This window comes from Varanus komodoensis, unplaced genomic scaffold (assembly GCF_004798865.1).
Source record: "Varanus komodoensis strain SLA01 unplaced genomic scaffold, ASM479886v1 scaffold26, whole genome shotgun sequence".
In the NCBI taxonomy this organism is placed as follows: domain Eukaryota; kingdom Metazoa; phylum Chordata; class Lepidosauria; order Squamata; family Varanidae; genus Varanus; species Varanus komodoensis.
Window position 1 is genome coordinate 8114343 of NW_025335684.1, and position 18005 is coordinate 8132347.

Below are 18005 nucleotides of genomic sequence, written 5' to 3' on the forward strand. Positions count from 1 at the left end.
GCATTTGCTGTATGCTGCTCTAGGTACAAAAGTTGACGTGTGGGATAGAAATGTATCATCCTCATGCTTATTTATTGCTAATAGCCATTGGTAGCTCTCTTCGTTTATTAGTCCAGTCTTGCTTCAAGGCTAGCTAAACTAGTTGCCCTCACCATGCTTTGGAGCAGCAAATTCCACAAATTAATGAAGCATTAAGTGAAGAAGTACTTCCTTTTATCTGTCCCAATCTGCTGTCACTCAGTTCTTGTGCTGTGACCATGAGTTTTATTAGCCCAATTATTTATTACAAGGAAGGAAGAAATGTTTCTCTTCCCAGTGCTTCATTTCCAGAACCTCAGTCATATGACCATATAAATCCACCGCCTTTGAGACGGCAGTGTAGCACAGATCTCTAGTGACATGAAAACACTCCAACCATCTCTCTCCTCTGCCTATTTTCAGCTGCTCAATGCATATTCTACAGCTATGTTGCAGCTCCTAGCAACAAGCCCAAGTGGCAATGGCAGATGAAAACCACATAAGGAGATCAGCAAAATTAGTTGTCATGGCACAATCTGGTTTCTTATATTCTGACTTGGGCAGGGTCACAGGGAGAGATGAAATAGGTCAAAAAGCATCATATTCTTAAAAAAAAAACACAGCCCAAAGTGACCCATTTTACTAAACAGACAAGCACACGTAACAGAAGTAGAGTTAGGCTACAGTAACATCTGCGTTCCATGGAGTTTGTCCCACTGGAATTAGTGGACCTTCTTCTGAGTAGATATCTATAGAACTGTGTTATTGCTGTCACCAGGTTACGTTCACCTGCTTTGTACAATCACCACTGCCTAACGTGGCTTATTTAAGCCGCAATAAGCAGCAGGGCCCATGGCTTGTTCAGAGTAACATTGTTGCCAATTACCACTGTTGTCTGAACCCAATGATGCTAGCAAACCAAGGTTTGTTCACCACAAGGAACCTACAGTTCACAATCCAACTACAAACCATGAGTTCTCTTCATGGGTTGTTCATGGCTAACAAAACATGGTTCATTAGTACACTTGGGTTCAGAAAACATTTCAATGGCAACCTATATTCAACCCATAATCGATCTCTGTGTGGACTATTCTGTGGTCTTAACCAAAGACAGGCAGTGCTCAAGCCTCAGTTTTGTCTGTTTATACCTGCTTGGACTCCCACCACCGTGTCTGTGTTCTTAAGTCAGTCCGTTTCTCAGTACTATCTCACATTTGGGGTTTGGCTCGTCCAAAAGCATCCCTTGGCTATCGATAACGCAGCTGTTGCCCCACTCTGTATGTGCATCCAAAATGGTACCATTTCCACACAAGCATCAGCCGTATTCAGGAAGACGCATCATGCCCACGTTCCAAAGAAGTGTGAACTGATTGTTAAGGTGGGAGGAAACAAGTGGGAAGGAAAAGGGCAGGGTTGGCACGCCAAACTGCATATGGCATCTGAGGTCTTGCTCTTTGCAATCCTATTGCTCATCCTACAGGTGTGGTATTGAAATTTTATCTGTATCCTTTTGTGCAAAAGAAGAGGAGGTGCATCATTTTGGACTTCCCTGCCCATAGAAACTGTTAGGATGTTGTGTGTTATACAGCACGTGACTTGGCTTTCCTTTTAGGCTGGGAAGATAAGCACTGTGTGGGTTTAGAGAAAGGAACATGAACAATGACTGTACTACAGTTAGGGAAAAGCTGAGCCTTTAACAGTCAGTTTCACCAGCACTTAAGAATTGCAGATCCCGAGTTCAAAAGAATAATACCTAGGATCAAAAGGAACTCAGTTTTAAGGTAAAATGGCAGCTTATAGACTGGTAAATAAATTAAGAAGTGATTTTCTGCACCTTTTTTTCTGGAACAGAAAAAAGAAGTTTTATTATCTACCATAACAGAAGAGAGACTGTGAGATACTTCAGCAATTTGAGTTTTGTTCATTTAAAAAAACAAATGCAAAAGAGGGATGACTAAAAAAAAAAAACTTTCTTAAAAAATCTACTTTCCCCCATTATACAGAAAAGAGGAACAGAGAAAAGTGGCGGTGCAGGGGCGGGGGGGAGAGAAAGGAAGCCTAGAAGCATTGATTTTAGGACAGCCTAAAACAACTTAATCCCCACATGGTATTGAAAAACGATGTTTGAAAAATGTCCCTTATAAACATATTCATTAATTTCAGTTCCACAAGTAAGAACTTTTGTCATCAGAAATGTGGGCAGGACTGTTTGGCAACATTTCTAGTATTTGCTGCATTTGCACTTCTGTACCACTTTGGCCTGCAAGTAAACATAAGCATGTCCCCCAAGTTAAAAAAAAATCTCCATGTCTGTGGAAACTTAGCAAGTCAGCATATAACTGTTCAGCCCAAAATGCTAGCTTTCCATATGCAAGGAGTTATTGATGTAAGAAAACACATCACCTGCAGTCCAGAGTCCAGAAGAGACTGTACTTCACACTGTTTTCTGCCTGTTAAAAATTGGTTTGCAAATTTATTTTAAAAAGCATGCAATTATAACAGCAGATGAAATTATTATCGAACATTTATTTAGGAGCAACTGTGAGCCAGGCACTGTATGGAATGCAGACATGATATCCTATGTATTTAGAGGTCTTCTAATCTAATTGGAGACGCAGTCCTATGCAAGTTTAGACCTACACTTCCCAGTAGGTGCTTTTTCTGTTGTGCACTAGGTGTCCCAATTCACCAAGATGGAAGCAGGCTTTTGAATTTCAACTAGACTTGAAATTACATTTGCAAAAAGGTACTATACACCCTATTCCCAAAATCTGCATACAACAAGCTGGATTATGCTCAGTTCCTAGGTTGAAACATACGAAGCTGCCTTAATGCAACAAACCTTTGGCTCATTTACTCCAGTAGCTTCTACACCTGACAACGATGCTTCTCCAAGGTTGCAGAGAGAGGTCTCTCCCAGCCCTACCTAGTGATGCTGGAGGATGGAACCCGTGGCACACTGCGAATCATGTGTTTGGCGCATGTAGGACATGTACCCCTTGCAGCACCATCCGCTTCAGAAGCACTGACTGAAAGTTTTCCGAGAGAACTGAAAACCTGATTTCAGGCTCATTTCCACTGCTGTGGGGAAGGCGCAGAGCACATACGCAACAGCCCATCGCTGTGCCGGCGTGCTTCTGGATCCAGGCCAGGGTGGGCAAAATTAGGGGCAAGTTGTGGTGAGGGGAGTGGTGATTGCAGAGGGGACTTGAGATCAAGAGGCGCAGAAAGGAGGCCTAGGAAAATTAGTGTGGGAAGGAAGAGAGAGCATGCAGGCTGAACTGGGGCCAAGAGCAGATGGAGGGTGAAATGGGGATAAAGCTTCAGTACTAGCTGTGAATCATATTTTAATTAGGAAATTTTTATTGGTAAGTATCTCATGAACAATGCAATCTTACACATGTCTGTTCAGGAATAAGTCTTGTGGCTTTCAATGGTGCTTTTTCGTATGTAAGTGTGTGCAAGAGATGGCTTTCGAAGAGGGTAGCTTTTTGCAGCTGACTGGAAAATGATTGTTTCAGAGGAAATGTGCACAGGATTGAGCCCTGTGTCAGCAAGTGGCTTGCAGATTCTGTGTGACATATTATGGGACAGGTTCTACTAAGGGACACCAGCAGAAGCAGTACCCTGTGCAGCTTGTATCTTTACATCTCTAGCATCACCATCATTATTTCTATACTGCACCACAGCCAAAGTTCTTTAAACATGCACTTTGCCCCTGGGTGGGTCACATCCCATGAGCTAGCAATTTAAGAATTTAAACACATACGTGTACATTCTCCTAATGTTTGCACCTGAAAGCTAAGGATATTCTTCTACATCTTTTTAATCTGGTTTTGTACTGCCTCAAGAGCAATCAACAGCCATAAAACACATGTTCTAGCAATAGTTATAGAAAGCTAGAAAATATAACTCAAATGCATTCTTGGGACTCAAAATGCCTGCAGTTCTTGGAGAAGGCAAAATATTACTCCTTTACCATCAGCAGGGACTTCCAAAAGAATGTTCTTTTATCTTCCCATTCGAGCTGCAGACCTCTGGAAAACAGATTAAGGTGGGGGAAGTTGAGAAGGAAGAACATATACAGCAGCATAAGTGCCCAAAGGAATTTCCATTTTTTCCTAGGATACGGGTGTTGGACCGCAGCTCCCTGGGCCACATCTGGCCTGCCCAGGGTCTCCCCCGTGGCCCTGCCTGCTTCCTCTGGCCTCACGGTTTTCTCATGACCACTGCTCATTCGGTGGTTTCCTGCCCCTTGTAAATATCCCCCCAACTTAAAAGATCAAAATGGCTTTGGGTGAAAGCAGTTCAACATTTGCTCTTGGGCTCATGCACCCTGCAGACATAAACTGGTTAACAATCAGCAGAGAATTCTCAGCACTCTCAATAAATAGCAGTTCTCAGGATTCCCTGGGGGAAGCAATGCCAGTTAAAAGCACTCTAAAACCATTATACATGTGCAGTGTACACAAGTCCCTTTGCACACTTACTTGGGAGTAAGTCCCGTTTAACTTGATGGGACTTACTCCTGCATAGACATGCGAAGGATTAGCCTGCACGTTCTACAGAGTCAAGAAGACAATTGGGGCTTTTTATTATTATGCTTTTTAGCAAAAAAAAATCTTATCCAGCAGTTATAAATATTATAGCAAATATATCAAAGAATAAAATAAAATCAGTTCTACTAGATTTTTAAAAAGGCGTTGGCATATGTAGCAAAACAAACTACCCAAGGCTTTAACTGCATAAAAATATTTCAAAACATAATTGAAAAGCACAAAGAGAGCATTCTTAAATGTACCTTGTAAATAGGACACTAAACATCTTTAATGTATAAAGTATTTAAAATTGAAGAAAGAGTCCATGCTCACCATAACCTCTAACAGTGGTTACTGATTCAGGATGCGCGATGAATGAGGAATACAGCAAGCCACCAAAGTCTTGAATTACAGGGGAAAGAAGCACCTGAAAAGCACAATGGATTGAAATAGAAGTGCCCCCGACTTGCACATAAATCAGCTCATGACCGGGACCATTTGAGAAGGCTTTGGGGTGGGTGGTTTCTTGGATGAACTCTGCCCTTCTGATAGCACCTGCTATCCAGAACCTGGCGTGTTTTTCCCAGCCGCCAAAACTAGTAAACAGCTGGGAGAATCCATCTGCTATTTTAGATGGAAATGCAGGCAGCCCGTAAAGCAGGGGTCTCAAACTTGCGGCCCGTGGGCCAATTGCCGGGACGGGTGGGGCACGGGGGGGGGGGCCCTGCGGCCTCCAAAGCGCTGGTGGTGCCCGGGCTGGCTGCGGAATGAGCGGCCCACCACCACCGCGGTGGTGGAATACTTGCTGCGGCCCAGCCTCACCCAGACTCTCCTTCCAGCGGCCCCCAGGTCAGTTGAGTTTGAGACCCTGCCGTAAAGTCTGTGTCCAAGACAGAGGGAGCCAGGCAGGATTGAGGCCCGTGGGGCACACATCTATGTATAATATTCACATGCTAATTTATATCCCATGTGCAAACCTGGAAACAATTATTTATTTAAATTTACCTTACAGGAGGCTGAGCTGGCCAATGTCTCATGCAAATCCACTCAACTGAATTCTTCTGTCAGTTTACACCCTGATCCAGTCCAGCCCAAATGAATGAAAAAATTTTTTTCTAAGCTTAATTGCCACATAGGGTTTGGGGGGGGGGTTGTGGGGGGCAATGTTGCAGCAAAAAAGATCAGCACTTAACACTTTCCTAGCGGTATTTGTTCCTGCCAGTTGCCCCTTTATAGCAATGAAATGGAAACATTCACACGCGCGCGCGCGCACACACACACACACACACACACACACACACACACACACACACGTGTTGACTGGCCAGATCCAGGGTCATGGGGAATGGATCTGGAGCCCAGGTTTAGCAGTGCCGCTGCATAGAGCTCACAAATAAAATTTCCCCCATCAGTGGAGTTGCATAGACAGCAAAAATATCCAGACACCCATCCTTCCTCTTTCTCAAGTCCAGTAAGAGAGAGAAACAAAACAAAGCCCCTTTGAAGTAGCAGAGAAGAACAGCAGGCCTACAATAACTCTGGGTATGGCTTCAAAAAGACACCTGCTAAATTACCTGGATGTCCCGTTATTCTGCTTCTGCACTGCAGCCAAGGCCTTTGCTCCATCATGTCAAGCATCCAACTTTACTCTCACGTTGGGCCTTCCACCATCCTTGCCCTGTGTGTGTAAATATCCACCTTCCCCGCTTGCAGGTGTCCTGCCTGCCAGGTAAGCCTTGGCCTCTTTTTCATCTTTATTTTACTTACAGAAAGCATAGCTCAGTGGTGCAGCTAAGTGAATTCAGACCCCGGATTCAATGGATCTTTGCAAAGCCCATGCAGATCGCTTCAACTACGCAACGCGTATCATTTCCCTTCACTGCCATTCCATGCTTTACACCTGCTTTCTACACTCCTGCGAGCAACAAAACAAACCCGTTTGACAGCTCTGATGAAGGGAAGAAATTCTTTTAGCACGTACAATTTTACATTTTAAACTCACTCAAATTAAAGAACTGTCAGGACTACAGGAATAAAATTGGAGTTTGCTTCCGCTGCCCTGATCCAGATACATTTATCTTGGGAGTGGGGGGAAGGAAGCATACCTTTGTTGTTGTTGTCATCGTCGTCAGTCACATCCGACTCATCGCGACCCCATGGACAACCTCCCTCTAGGCCTTCCTGTCCTCCACCATCCCCGGAGTCCACCTAAGCTCATGCCGGCTGCTTCAGTGACTCCATCCAGCCACCTCATCCTCTGCCGCCCCCTTCTTCTTTTGCCACCAATTGTTCCCAGCATTAGGCTCTTCTCCAGGGAGTCCTTCCTTCTCATTAGGTGGCCAAAGTATTGGAGTTTCATCTTCAGGATCTGGCCTTCTAAAGCGCAGTCAGGGTTGATCTCCTCTAGGACTGACCAGTTTGATCGCCTTGCTGTCCAAGGGACTCGCAGGAGTCTACTTTTTAAAATAAAACAATGTCCCCCGATAACCATGTGCATGTAGATGGCTTCCCCTAACTCTAAAATAGTTAACAAGAAGAAGAAAGGTTGCTGAGGTGAGCAGCACTAACCCTGGCGCACCCCAGCATGCCTGTGCCAGACCAGGTGTTGACTCACCTGTCTACCAGGGCCCCCATCACCTGCTGCTCTCTGGAGGGTCGCCGGGGGCTGCGGGGGCTGGGCCACAGGAGCCCTGCAGCTTGTTCCTGAGCCCTGGCCCTCCTTGTACCACCCCTCTCTCTTGCGGACACTGAAAGATGCCAAGTGAATGCGTGCAGGATTCACCACTGCCCTTAAATGCAAAGAGGCCAAATTAATGTGAGCGTGTGGTTGAAAAAGCAGAACACGTCTGTGGTCCTTTTGAAAAGAAATGGCAGGCATAAAGTGAGCAACGCCAGGTCAGTGCCTTGCGGAAGAAGAGATAACGGTGTCACAGTGCTTGCTGGTAGCTGTTTTTTGCTTGATGGAAATCCAGCGGGAGACTGCGAACAGCAGCACCTGGGTCCTCCCGAGAGAAAGTCCCTGCTGAGTGGATGGGCCGGCAAGCACAAGGAAAGTGTGATTTACTCCTCTTTGTACCAACCTGGGGAATAGTCACCTGTGGCAACACAACAGCTCAGGCAGCTGCCCGGACAGGCAGAAAGTGACCCAAATGTTCCTGAGCATCTCTTGAACCCTGGGTATCTTTTGCCACTATCCAAACACTGGACAAATCTCTTAAACAGAATTAGCGATTTTCTGTAAGTACATTTTGCATTTTTGATGCAGCTGTTCAAAGCAGGGGCGCAGAACTTCAGCCCAAGAGCCAAATCTGGCCTTCCTCTTGCCCATCCCTTTTCCCCAAACCATCACTTGTCTGGTAGTTTTCTGCTTTTATGCAGTTTTCCCACCCATATGCTTAAAGTCAGAAATGCCTCTTGAATGGTTCTGTTACCGGAAGAGCTTTTAGCTGAAATATGCCGGCAGTTTTCATTCGTTTGGCTCCATCTCTGATGGTTTTGGCTCCACCCACTATTGCAATGTGGGGGGGGGTACAGCGTCCCCAAAATGAATTTGACTGTTGCTCTGAAAGTAGTTCTGGACCTTGCTTAAAAGAGGAAACAGACTGCTTGAATCAGGATGCCATAGCTAGGCTGTGGGCAGCAGCTGCGGGTGATCCAAGAGCAAATAGTCAAGACCAAAGAGCAGCTCAGTAACAGAAGCCAAGCCAGGAGCCAAGTCAGTGGTGGTCAGCGTCAAAAAATGAGTCTGTGCTAACGGGTAAACTAGGAGGCAGGACTGAGGAAGAATTCAGGACTAAAGCGTGGCCAAGAGTACAGATCTTTCTCTTCTCCTGTGCACTTGAGGGCACAATCCCCCTGGACATTGAGGGACCACAGGATACTGGGGATTCCACCTCCCGAGGCTGAGGACAGCACTTCATCCTTGGAAAACAGAGTTAGACTGCTCCGCGTCCTTGCAGCCAGCATGGAGAGGAGTAAAAGGGGACGTTCGAGTGGGCAGACAGGAGTAGAAACCAGAGCGGCTGGGATATGAAATACAAGCTGTTCTGAGCCTCTTCTCCCCTCCCCTTCTGATGCATTGTTGCTAGATCAGCTAAAGAGCAAATCGAGTGAAATATGCAGGGCCAAAGGACGGGGAGGCAAAGATCACCTCCACAGCTCATAAAGACGCTTTGGTTCAAGTGAGTTTAAAATGCAAAACTGAATGTGCTTTCCTTTTTCCTTTTCTTATAAAACAAGGTTAGCAAAGAGTTATTTTCTACAAATGTATAAATAGATGTAAAACATGGAAAGGGGGAATAGAAATGCTAGTTTGTGCATCAAAATTGAAGCCATATAACAGACGTCATTTAAAGCACAGATGCTGTAAGATGATTATGTCCAAGGTCTCAAACGAACTAGCTGTATTGCTGAGAATAGGCTGTTCGCCTTCTAATTAATTCTAATTAAAACAGAGCTGCCAGGCTGCTGACGGGGACTGGGCGTTATGTTCACATGACTCCATTCCTCTGTCAGCTTCACTGGCTCCCCATTGAAGTCCGGGCCCAATTCAAGGTGTTGGTGATGACCTATAATGCCCTAAACGGCTTGGGTCCTGGTTACCTGAAGGAGCGCTTACATCCATATATGCCCGCCCGCCCCTTGAGATCTGCGGGAGAGGCCCTTCTCCAGGAACCCTCCGTGAAAGAAATTAGGAGGGTAGGTACTCGGAGGAGGGCTTTCTCTGCGGTGGCGCCCAATCTATGGAATGCACTCCTCAGAGAGGTCCGCCTGGCGCCATCGTTATTTGTTTTTCGGCGCCAGGCAAAGACCTTTTTATTTAAATGTCGTTTCAATTGTTAGTATTATTTGCTTATTTTATCTGGCCAGGGCAACTTATTTTATATTGTTAATTTGTTGTATATTTGGATGTATTATATTTTAATTTTATGTTGTGAGCCGCCCCGAGGCTTCGGCGAATGGGGCGGCATAGAAATGTTTTAAATAAATAAATAAATAAATAAATAAATAAATAAATAAATAAGGCTGTGATTGTTGGGATATGACACTGGGCAGAAATTACATAAAGTGGAAGGAGGCCATTATCTGTTAGCAAGCTGTATGCTACTTCCGGGATTTCAGATCACATGTGTCTGAATCCTAATTGCTGGGAAATAGCAATGGAATATATCGTTGTTCTCTTGCCCTATTTGTGGGCTTCCTAGAAGGCATTTTGTTGGCCATCTGGACAAATGATCCTGGATAAATCGCCCATCACACTGGCCAAATGTGTAACACATAAATATGGCCAATGAGTAATCCAGTACTCACCGTTCAGGCTAGACGTGTAAGTTGGTCTGATTGTACTTTCCCCCAGTGGTACTTTCTGGATGCTCATTTTGGCTCCATCTAGTGCCAGCTCGAGGCTCTGCAGCTGCAGTTCGTTTAGGCGCTGGCGCTGTGAGGATGTTACCACGGCTGCGTTTTCAGGGCCTAAGTGTGCTATTTGCTCCGGAGACAGTTCCTGGACAGAGAAAGAGACACTACAAGCGGCTGCAAGGCACCCACAGCTACACACAAGGATGCTCGCACACCAACCTGCTGCTTTGCACCCCAGTGGTACTTTTTAAAATATACAGAACTGCATACATAAGTGAAGATTTCTCTGAATCCAACCTGCAGAGGCCAAAAGGGACCAGCTTCTTCCCAGCTACACATTGCCCATGGAGTTTAACTTTGCTGGAGTTTTGTAAAAAAAAAATAAAAATTGCAGCTGCACTGTCTTGGGCAAATTCACAAATGAAATGAAAGTCTCCCCCATTCCTATAAAATTCAGTTTCCCATAAACATTATGGCACATCCTGTTAGGCCCGATTAGGTACTGATGTAGGAGGAGAACAAGGAAGAAAAGCCATCCAAATATGTTTGGTACTTGGCCAGTACGAAAGGCATGGGGTGACTTACTTCTACCTCAAATATATTTATTTTTTTATTTCATTTTTATACTGCTGAGGCTCTCCGGGCAGTTAGCAAAGGTTAGAATTAGACATTACTCGTACCCAGCAGATTCTCACAAATTGAAATTAATCCTCCTAGCAATTTCTGCCCCATCTCTTTGCATTGGCTGCTTCAGAATTTGTTGTCTGTCTTAATTCATGCTCACGGTAAACATGCTAACATCACTGCTCTTGATGTGAGACATAAAATGAAGAGATCTCACGTACCAGCTCACTGTCAGATATTTCATTCCAGTGCAAAATAATGTGCTCAGTGTGGTCCATATGATTAAGCTTTCTTTTAAAACCCTACACCGTTATTATAATTGCACCGTAATTATTTTTCCATGTAGAACAATGACAGCAATTTGTACAACTGACATTTACAACAGAGCCTCTGAGTTGCGCTTGATTTAGCATAACATTTTAAATCTTACAAAAGACATTCTCACCCACAAGCTCTTTTCACTGTATAAATTAATCACATGTATGTCTGAACTCTTGCAAAAGGTTGCTTTGTTCTTGACACAATGATATCCAAGGTTTAATTTGCATAAAGAGAGCTGCCAGGTGAGCACCAACCATATTAGTGTTTTCTGATTTTGCATGGAACTCTCTGGATTATGAATCTTTCTCTTTTTAGAATTTACAGACATAGATGATACAGTTAAAATATTGACTCTTTTCCTAAGAAGCCCACAGTGAGATTTATCCATATATCAGGTCTTTTCTCTGGACTTTCCTAGGTGAGAGCTTTTAAATCAGTGTTTGTATCAGACGAAAAATAGGAAACTATTTTCCCTAGCTAAAACAAAAACCAAACCCAGCGTTTTGCAGCTGTGTAATGGCTCTGTGAAATACATACTATTCTATGTATGTGCATAACAAATTGATATCATTGACTGAGACTAACATTTTTACTTGGATTTCAAGTAGAAATTGTGGATCTGATCTTGATTTTGTCATACTTAGAACAGACCCACTGAAATCAATGGACTTAACTCGGTTGTGAATTAAGCTCATTGATTTCAAGGGGCCTTGTCTAAGTAGCACTAAATCTGAATCCACTCCTATGTTAGATCCCACACACAGGTGTACACCTGTGAACACACCTGTTGTGAAACACACAGAGAGCTTTGGCTGCAAGGTGCTATAGAAATTAAATAATATATAAATAAATAATGCTCTCTTTTTCAACCTTAGATTGCAGTTGTGCCACGGGTATTTATAATTATCATACCCTACCCTTCAAGAACACATAAAGCATTTTGTGTGGCCCAAGTTCACCTGGTGAGTTTCATGGCTGATTTGAATCTGAGTCCTGGCTTGAAACTCTTAGCCAAACACCAAAACTGCACCATAACTGGTTATTAAAAGAGGCATATGAAAAGTCCTTCATAGTATGCTTAAAAGAAGGCATCTATTTGTTTAAAATAAGGCAGAAGTGGTGAAACAAGGAACTGAAAGATCTTTATACTTACTTTGAATATTTCACTGGGGATTCGTTTTATTGCTTCTGGATGGAAATAAGGCATCAATTCTTTATTGAGAGTTTTTAATTCTTTCTCATTAAAACCAGCTAGAGAGGGAAAGAGATCAGAACAGAACCACCCATGTTAAGCTTGAACTTGAGGCTGATGTGCATTTTACATCCTCATATGCTTTGGCTGATCAATATTTGATTCGAACATGTTTTCAGACACCTCTGGGAAATCAGGCCTCTAAGACAACAAGCATCTTCTCTGCAATTAATGAATGTTTGAAGTGAGGTAAGCCTGGTAAAAGTGTGTTTTAACAATCCAATTTTCATTTTACTTTGTTTTTGTTTTAAAGGTAAAGGTGTCATTTCTCCCTGTTTGTGGCTCCCGGTTCTCTAATATTTCTGTTCTAACAATCCCTACCTTCTTTATACTGAAACATCAATCCCATGTTAGATTTGATCCCATGTTAGAAAGAAATGTTTAGATAAATTATGCCATATGTTTCATGAATCAAATGTATGGGTTGTAACAATATTCATACATACTTATACATAATTAAACTGCAGGGGTTTGCGAGTTCTTGTTTGTAAAGAATGTACATCATGCACTACAGAAATAGGACAGATTTATGAAATATTTGAAACTGACATGCACCAGATATAGACTGATCTATCTACTCCAAGATGGAGATGGGGTATTTGAACATTTTAAAGTGCTCTTAATTCCACTTAAAAATGGAACTTTTACCCAGATCCTTACTCAGTTTGGTGCCCTTCAAATGTTTTGGCCTTCCTTTTCCATCAACCCCAGCCAGCATGGCAAAGGGTGAGGATGCTGGGCTATATAGTCCAAAATACTTTAAAAGCACCAGACTATTGTAGAGAAGAGTATTGTAGGACACTGGCACATCCTTCTGCTGTAAGATATTATGTTGACCAGAGTAAGATATTATGTTGACCAGAGAGAGATTTTTATACTGTCCCGACTCTGGAACTCTTTTGCCAGCAGGGAGGTTAATCTGCTACTAACATTGGTATATTCTTCACTCGGTGAAAATCTCCCAGGCCATTCACATCTGGTTTTAAAACTTAATTATGCCAGTGTGCTGTTGGCTACATTGTATTATTCAGTTGCGATTGTTTATTTAATTGCTCAGGGTTTTAACTTTGTCTGCAAAGCTGCAGGGATTAAAGGATAATCTAAAATATTAGCATTAAAATATTTCCCATTCCCCATTACATGCACACGTTGTACAGAATACAAACAGCGGAAAATAATATGTTGACTCTCAAGCCCCAAGCAGTGTCTCTGGTTTATCTACACTGCACATGCAAAACACAATTCTAACCAGAACCTGCAGAAGTGGGAGGGAAGGTTTAGTGCAGGGCTGCTCCTGCAAGCGGCATTCTGGGGGTGGATGGACTCTTTGAAGAGTTGTGCTGGCCAGTGAAAGCACCCAGCGTCATCCTTCAGAGAATCACTATGTCAGAAATACCTGGTCCTTCCTCAGAGCCAGGCAATGACTGAAGTCTCGGAAGATCACTTGCTGGCTGCCATGGAGGATGGTTGTTCCAGGAGTGTCTTGGCAACCCGGGGAGTTTTCTTGCTAGCCAGGCAATGCCTCACTCGGTGGAATAAACCCCTCAGAGCAGGCACTGGAGCCTGTCCGTTGCTCTGAAGCCTTGGCTGCTTTTGCATCTCGCATGGTTCTGCAGAGAGCACATTCCACCTCTGGCTTGCTCTGGGAGGGTCTCGAAGCAAGCCAGAGGGTGGCGCTTCCTCTGTCTGCTCTCGGTCTCACTTGGAGAACCCTCTCAGAGGAAAAGAGAGGGCAAGCAGAGCCCTGCTGTGCCGTGCGCCATCATTGGCAAGCAGGGCTGGCAACTACCTCAGGCAGGAGATGCACCGCAAAAGGAAGGCTGGCACAGCCGGTGAGAGAAACCCACTCAGGGCATCTTGCCTGACCTTCCTGCAGAAGCCAAGGCCAGCACTGAAAGTTCCTCTGCCTCTTTCCCCCACTTTTTCATTTGCAGCGGTGTGTGGAACGAGGTGGTCTAGGCCACTGAGAAAAACCTGGCTCGTGATGGCTATTTAACCCTAGTTCTTACCTGCAATGGCACCAACCTCCTGCAGAATAGATCTGTTCCACTCTGTAGCCATTCCAAACACAGACTCTGCCTTCCTTTTAAATCCTTTCAGAACGTTTGTGCTGCATGGCAAGGAGCCAAGTCTTGCAACAACAGCACTACAAAGAAGGAAAAGAGAGACTGTATCACATCCTGCAATTTTGCAAGATGTTTGCCAAGGCTGAATATTGAAATAATCTTAGTGCTGCTTTCTACAAAGTTGTCTGTAATAGCAAACGAGGATGGCTGTCTGTCCATCTGTCTGTGGTGCAGCTTTCAGTGGCCACAATCTAGAAAGAGCAATGGCAGGCAGGGATGGGCATATAGCTTTATCCCTTGGGCTACTAATTTCTCCTGGCTACAAAGCTATGAGCTGGTTTGGGAAGTCTGCACCTAGAAGTTGAAGATTTTGCTGCAGGAGTTGACTACACAGACAGATTTAAATTAAGATGAATTAAGGCATGAAACAAAAGAATCCAGAGATATACATTCCTGTGGTTTCCTTATTATACATGTCAAGTTATCATTATTGTTCTTGTTATTATTGCATTACAAGTGTCAAATGCCTAGATCTGACAGTGTAGGCACTGACAGAGGAACAGATGTTGTAAGCTCAGTCCATTTGCTAGTTAATAAAATAAACAATGGCATGAATAATTGTATAAGTCTCTATTCTCTTGCCTCTAACGGTTTCCAAGCACATCTGTGCCTGGCAAAATATGCACTTGGAAATAATTGATGGGAGACATTGACTGGCTTCAGACAACACAATAATCAGCTCTCCAGGGTTGAGTGTGGGTTGTCACTAATTCTGGGATGCTGAACCATGGATTATTGCATTGTCTGAGTCCAGCCGCACTAACAAACCATGGTTGCTTAACCACAGGCAACCCACAGTTCACAACCCAAAACGAACCTCTTCATGGGTTGTCCAAGGTTTGTTAGCACAGCTGATTCAGGCAACACAATAACCCATGTTTCCTCCAGTTAAATAATGATCAGCACTCAACCCATACTCAGCCCTTAGGTTATCATGCAGACAGAACCAGCCCCGGTAGGCAGGCTCCTGGGTGGCAAAATCAGGAGACAGAGACTTTTCAGAAGTCCCAGCAAAACTGGAGAATGCCATGCTGTTGAAATTCTTCTAGGCTTCCCCTCTTCTGTTTTTCTTTGTCTATGGGAGAGTTTTTTTTCTTTTAGTAGGCTTAATTATTTGCTGCCTTAATTGACTTTATGTCAGGTACTTTTAAAATTGGTTATTAAAATTAGTATCTTTTATTGCTGCTGGTTTTTAGCATTTTAGATATTGTTTTAAGCTGTTTATTTAGCAAAGATTGTAAGTCTGATATTTCTTTCATAGGAAACATCGTGTCCATCTTTCAGAAAAGTCATTCATGGAAATAAGAAAATGTAATACCTAGTGAGGTTGGAGAAATCTGCAAGAGATTCAGTTAAGTTTGGATTTCTTTGAATCTCACTTGTGGATTCCACCATTGGTGTGCCTTGCATAAAGTAAGGACTTCATGGACTCGCAAACGGGGTTTTAACAGGGAGGGGGGATTTGTAAAAATGCATACTTGTGCAAATGCACACATGTGCAAATGCACACTTGCAAACAAGAATGAAACCATCATATATCCGTAAAAGAAAATCCGATTTTGTCAATGAGCCGATAGCAGAACAAAAGAGGTCTAGTAATCCACAAAATGCAGAAGGAGTAGATTTAAGCAAATCCAGGCATCCCTAAACATACCTGAATTCAGTTGCATTTATAGATGCAATCTCTGAGGAGTTCAGAGTACAAAGACTAGCTCCTAGTCCTACCAAATCAAACCTCTTCAGGGTTTCTATCACTTGGCCCGAGTCTTCCAGAAAGCCTTCTAAAATAGATTTGGCCTGGAAAACAAAGTCAGTGCAACAGAATTAAATTAAAAAGCACTACACAAGAGTCTGTGCTACATAGGATGCTCTGCTGTAGCCCATTATCCCAGATAATTGAAATGATAAAGGTGACTTTTAGATTGGAAATGGAAGCGTAGTTTTTAAACCCACAATGTGTGTTCTATTGTGCTTCCAGACAAAGCTTTGATGATGCCATTGCCCTGCTTCATAAGAGCTGCATGATGCCTTCTCTTTGGGGGCACCAAGAGCTGTCTGCAAACACCCTCCATCAGTTCTAGTCTGTGCAGAGACAGGGCAGAGCAGCAGGAAAACCTTCGCGACTTCGACCTCCCCAGCCCTTTCTGTGTCTTAGGCGAAAGCCAAGACCTCTGGTGCGGTGAAAAGGAAGCCCTACTTGCTGTATCCGTCATCCCTTGCCAGGTCTCCCTGGCAGCAATTTCAGGGACAAAGGAGACCCTGATCGGAACCTGTACTTCTCTTCAGTGAGACGATGGGCTAATTAATAATACTGGTTTCATTAGTAATTGTCTGCTGCCCTGGAGACTATTGGGTTGCAAAGACTGGATAGACATGTTTCAGATCAATAAATTGTGCCTTTGTTGATGTCATGTGCACAGATGTTTCTCGGTGCTTTTGCGACCAAGTGCAATGGCTCTTAAAGAGGTAAATGAATTTTCTTACAAAACTGAGGGACAGAATTGGAATGGTCCAATATTTACTCTAATCTGGGGGTGTGAAACATCCACCCCTGAGGTTAAAGGACTGCTGAGCTTCCCCCAAGCCTTTTGGAGATAATTTGAAAAAAAAAAAACAACAACAACAACAACCCTGCATAAATTTCTATATATCACATCTGCTTGTGGCTATCAATGCAAATTTAAAGATCATTAGTATAAATTTAAGAGAAATGTAGCCCATCTCAGCAGAGTGTGGAAGCTTGTGATCTCTGCTCAGTTTGATATCCGAGTGCTAATTGTGGATGGGGACTAGTGTTTATGATTCTTTACCTTTAAAACGGCATTGGATGGCACAACCCATCAAGCAGGCAGTAAAGAAAAAGGACATACAGCCCTTCTATTTGGAAATGCTAGTATACTCTGATTGTTGTTAAAACCACCGTGGAGATACAGGGTGGTACACGGCAATCCCGCAGAAGCACATCCTCTCTGCCTCTGCTCACACGTCTGATTTGTTTATTTCATAAATACAGTGAAATAGTCAAGAAATGCCTTTCATCTTTAGTTCTGTTATCCAGAGGAATCCATGGCCCTTGGAACTTCACACTGCACAGGCAGATGGAGAAAACCTGACAATATTTTCTCCTAGGTTAGAATGGGTGGCAGATGGGCCAGGTGGTTTGACTGTTTGGGGTTGGGATGAACATGTAGGGGTTTTTTTGATGGAGGGAAGCTCATTATTAAAAGTATGGCTGCCCGTGGTCTTAGTGTGATGGAGGATAGATTTATAAAAAATTGGGTATTTTCATTAACTGATATGCAGGATATGTCATGAGTAAAATACAGTACTTCCAAATCAAACAAGCAGAATAACCACCAATAGGACACCTAGTTTATAAATTTTATGGATTTAAAATTACACATTTTAAAAAGTTTATATGTATTAAATTATAAAATGGATGCACTGTTGGTGGTATTTCTGCTTGTCTTTTCATGATTTTTTCAAATTAAAATGTTGAGGAAACATTAAATACCTTTTTCTTTAGTAGGGAGGACTTCATGTCAGTTTTGATATTAATTTTTGTATTTAATATTTCCCTTTAACTGGTGTCTATTTTTAATGTGAGAATGCAATTACCAAGAGCAGTATTTGGCATGGTTATGTATCAGGTATTATGATAGCATCATGTACTATACACAACAATAATAAAAGTCACCCAAGGTGTGTGTGTGGCAGGGGGAATGACAACTCAGGCGGAGACCTTTCCGCCTTGCCTTGGACTTTCAG

At 43.2% G+C, this 18005-nt stretch overlaps 1 protein-coding gene across 1 annotated transcript in view; it reads right to left on the reverse strand.

Annotated features, from left to right (window-relative positions):
• Positions 1 to 2613: 2613 nt before the first annotated feature.
• Positions 2614 to 18005, reverse strand: part of OTOA (otoancorin) — a 47918-nt gene continuing 32526 nt past the window's right edge. The window contains exons 23-28 of the mRNA XM_044433664.1: positions 15892 to 16034; positions 14121 to 14257; positions 12013 to 12110; positions 9867 to 10059; positions 4890 to 4983; positions 2614 to 4055 (exon numbers count right to left, since the gene is read on the reverse strand). Of these exons, the coding sequence (XP_044289599.1) occupies positions 4916 to 4983; positions 9867 to 10059; positions 12013 to 12110; positions 14121 to 14257; positions 15892 to 16034 (639 nt within the window). The 3' untranslated portion in view covers positions 2614 to 4055; positions 4890 to 4915. The remainder of the gene's footprint in view (positions 4056 to 4889; positions 4984 to 9866; positions 10060 to 12012; positions 12111 to 14120; positions 14258 to 15891; positions 16035 to 18005) is intronic.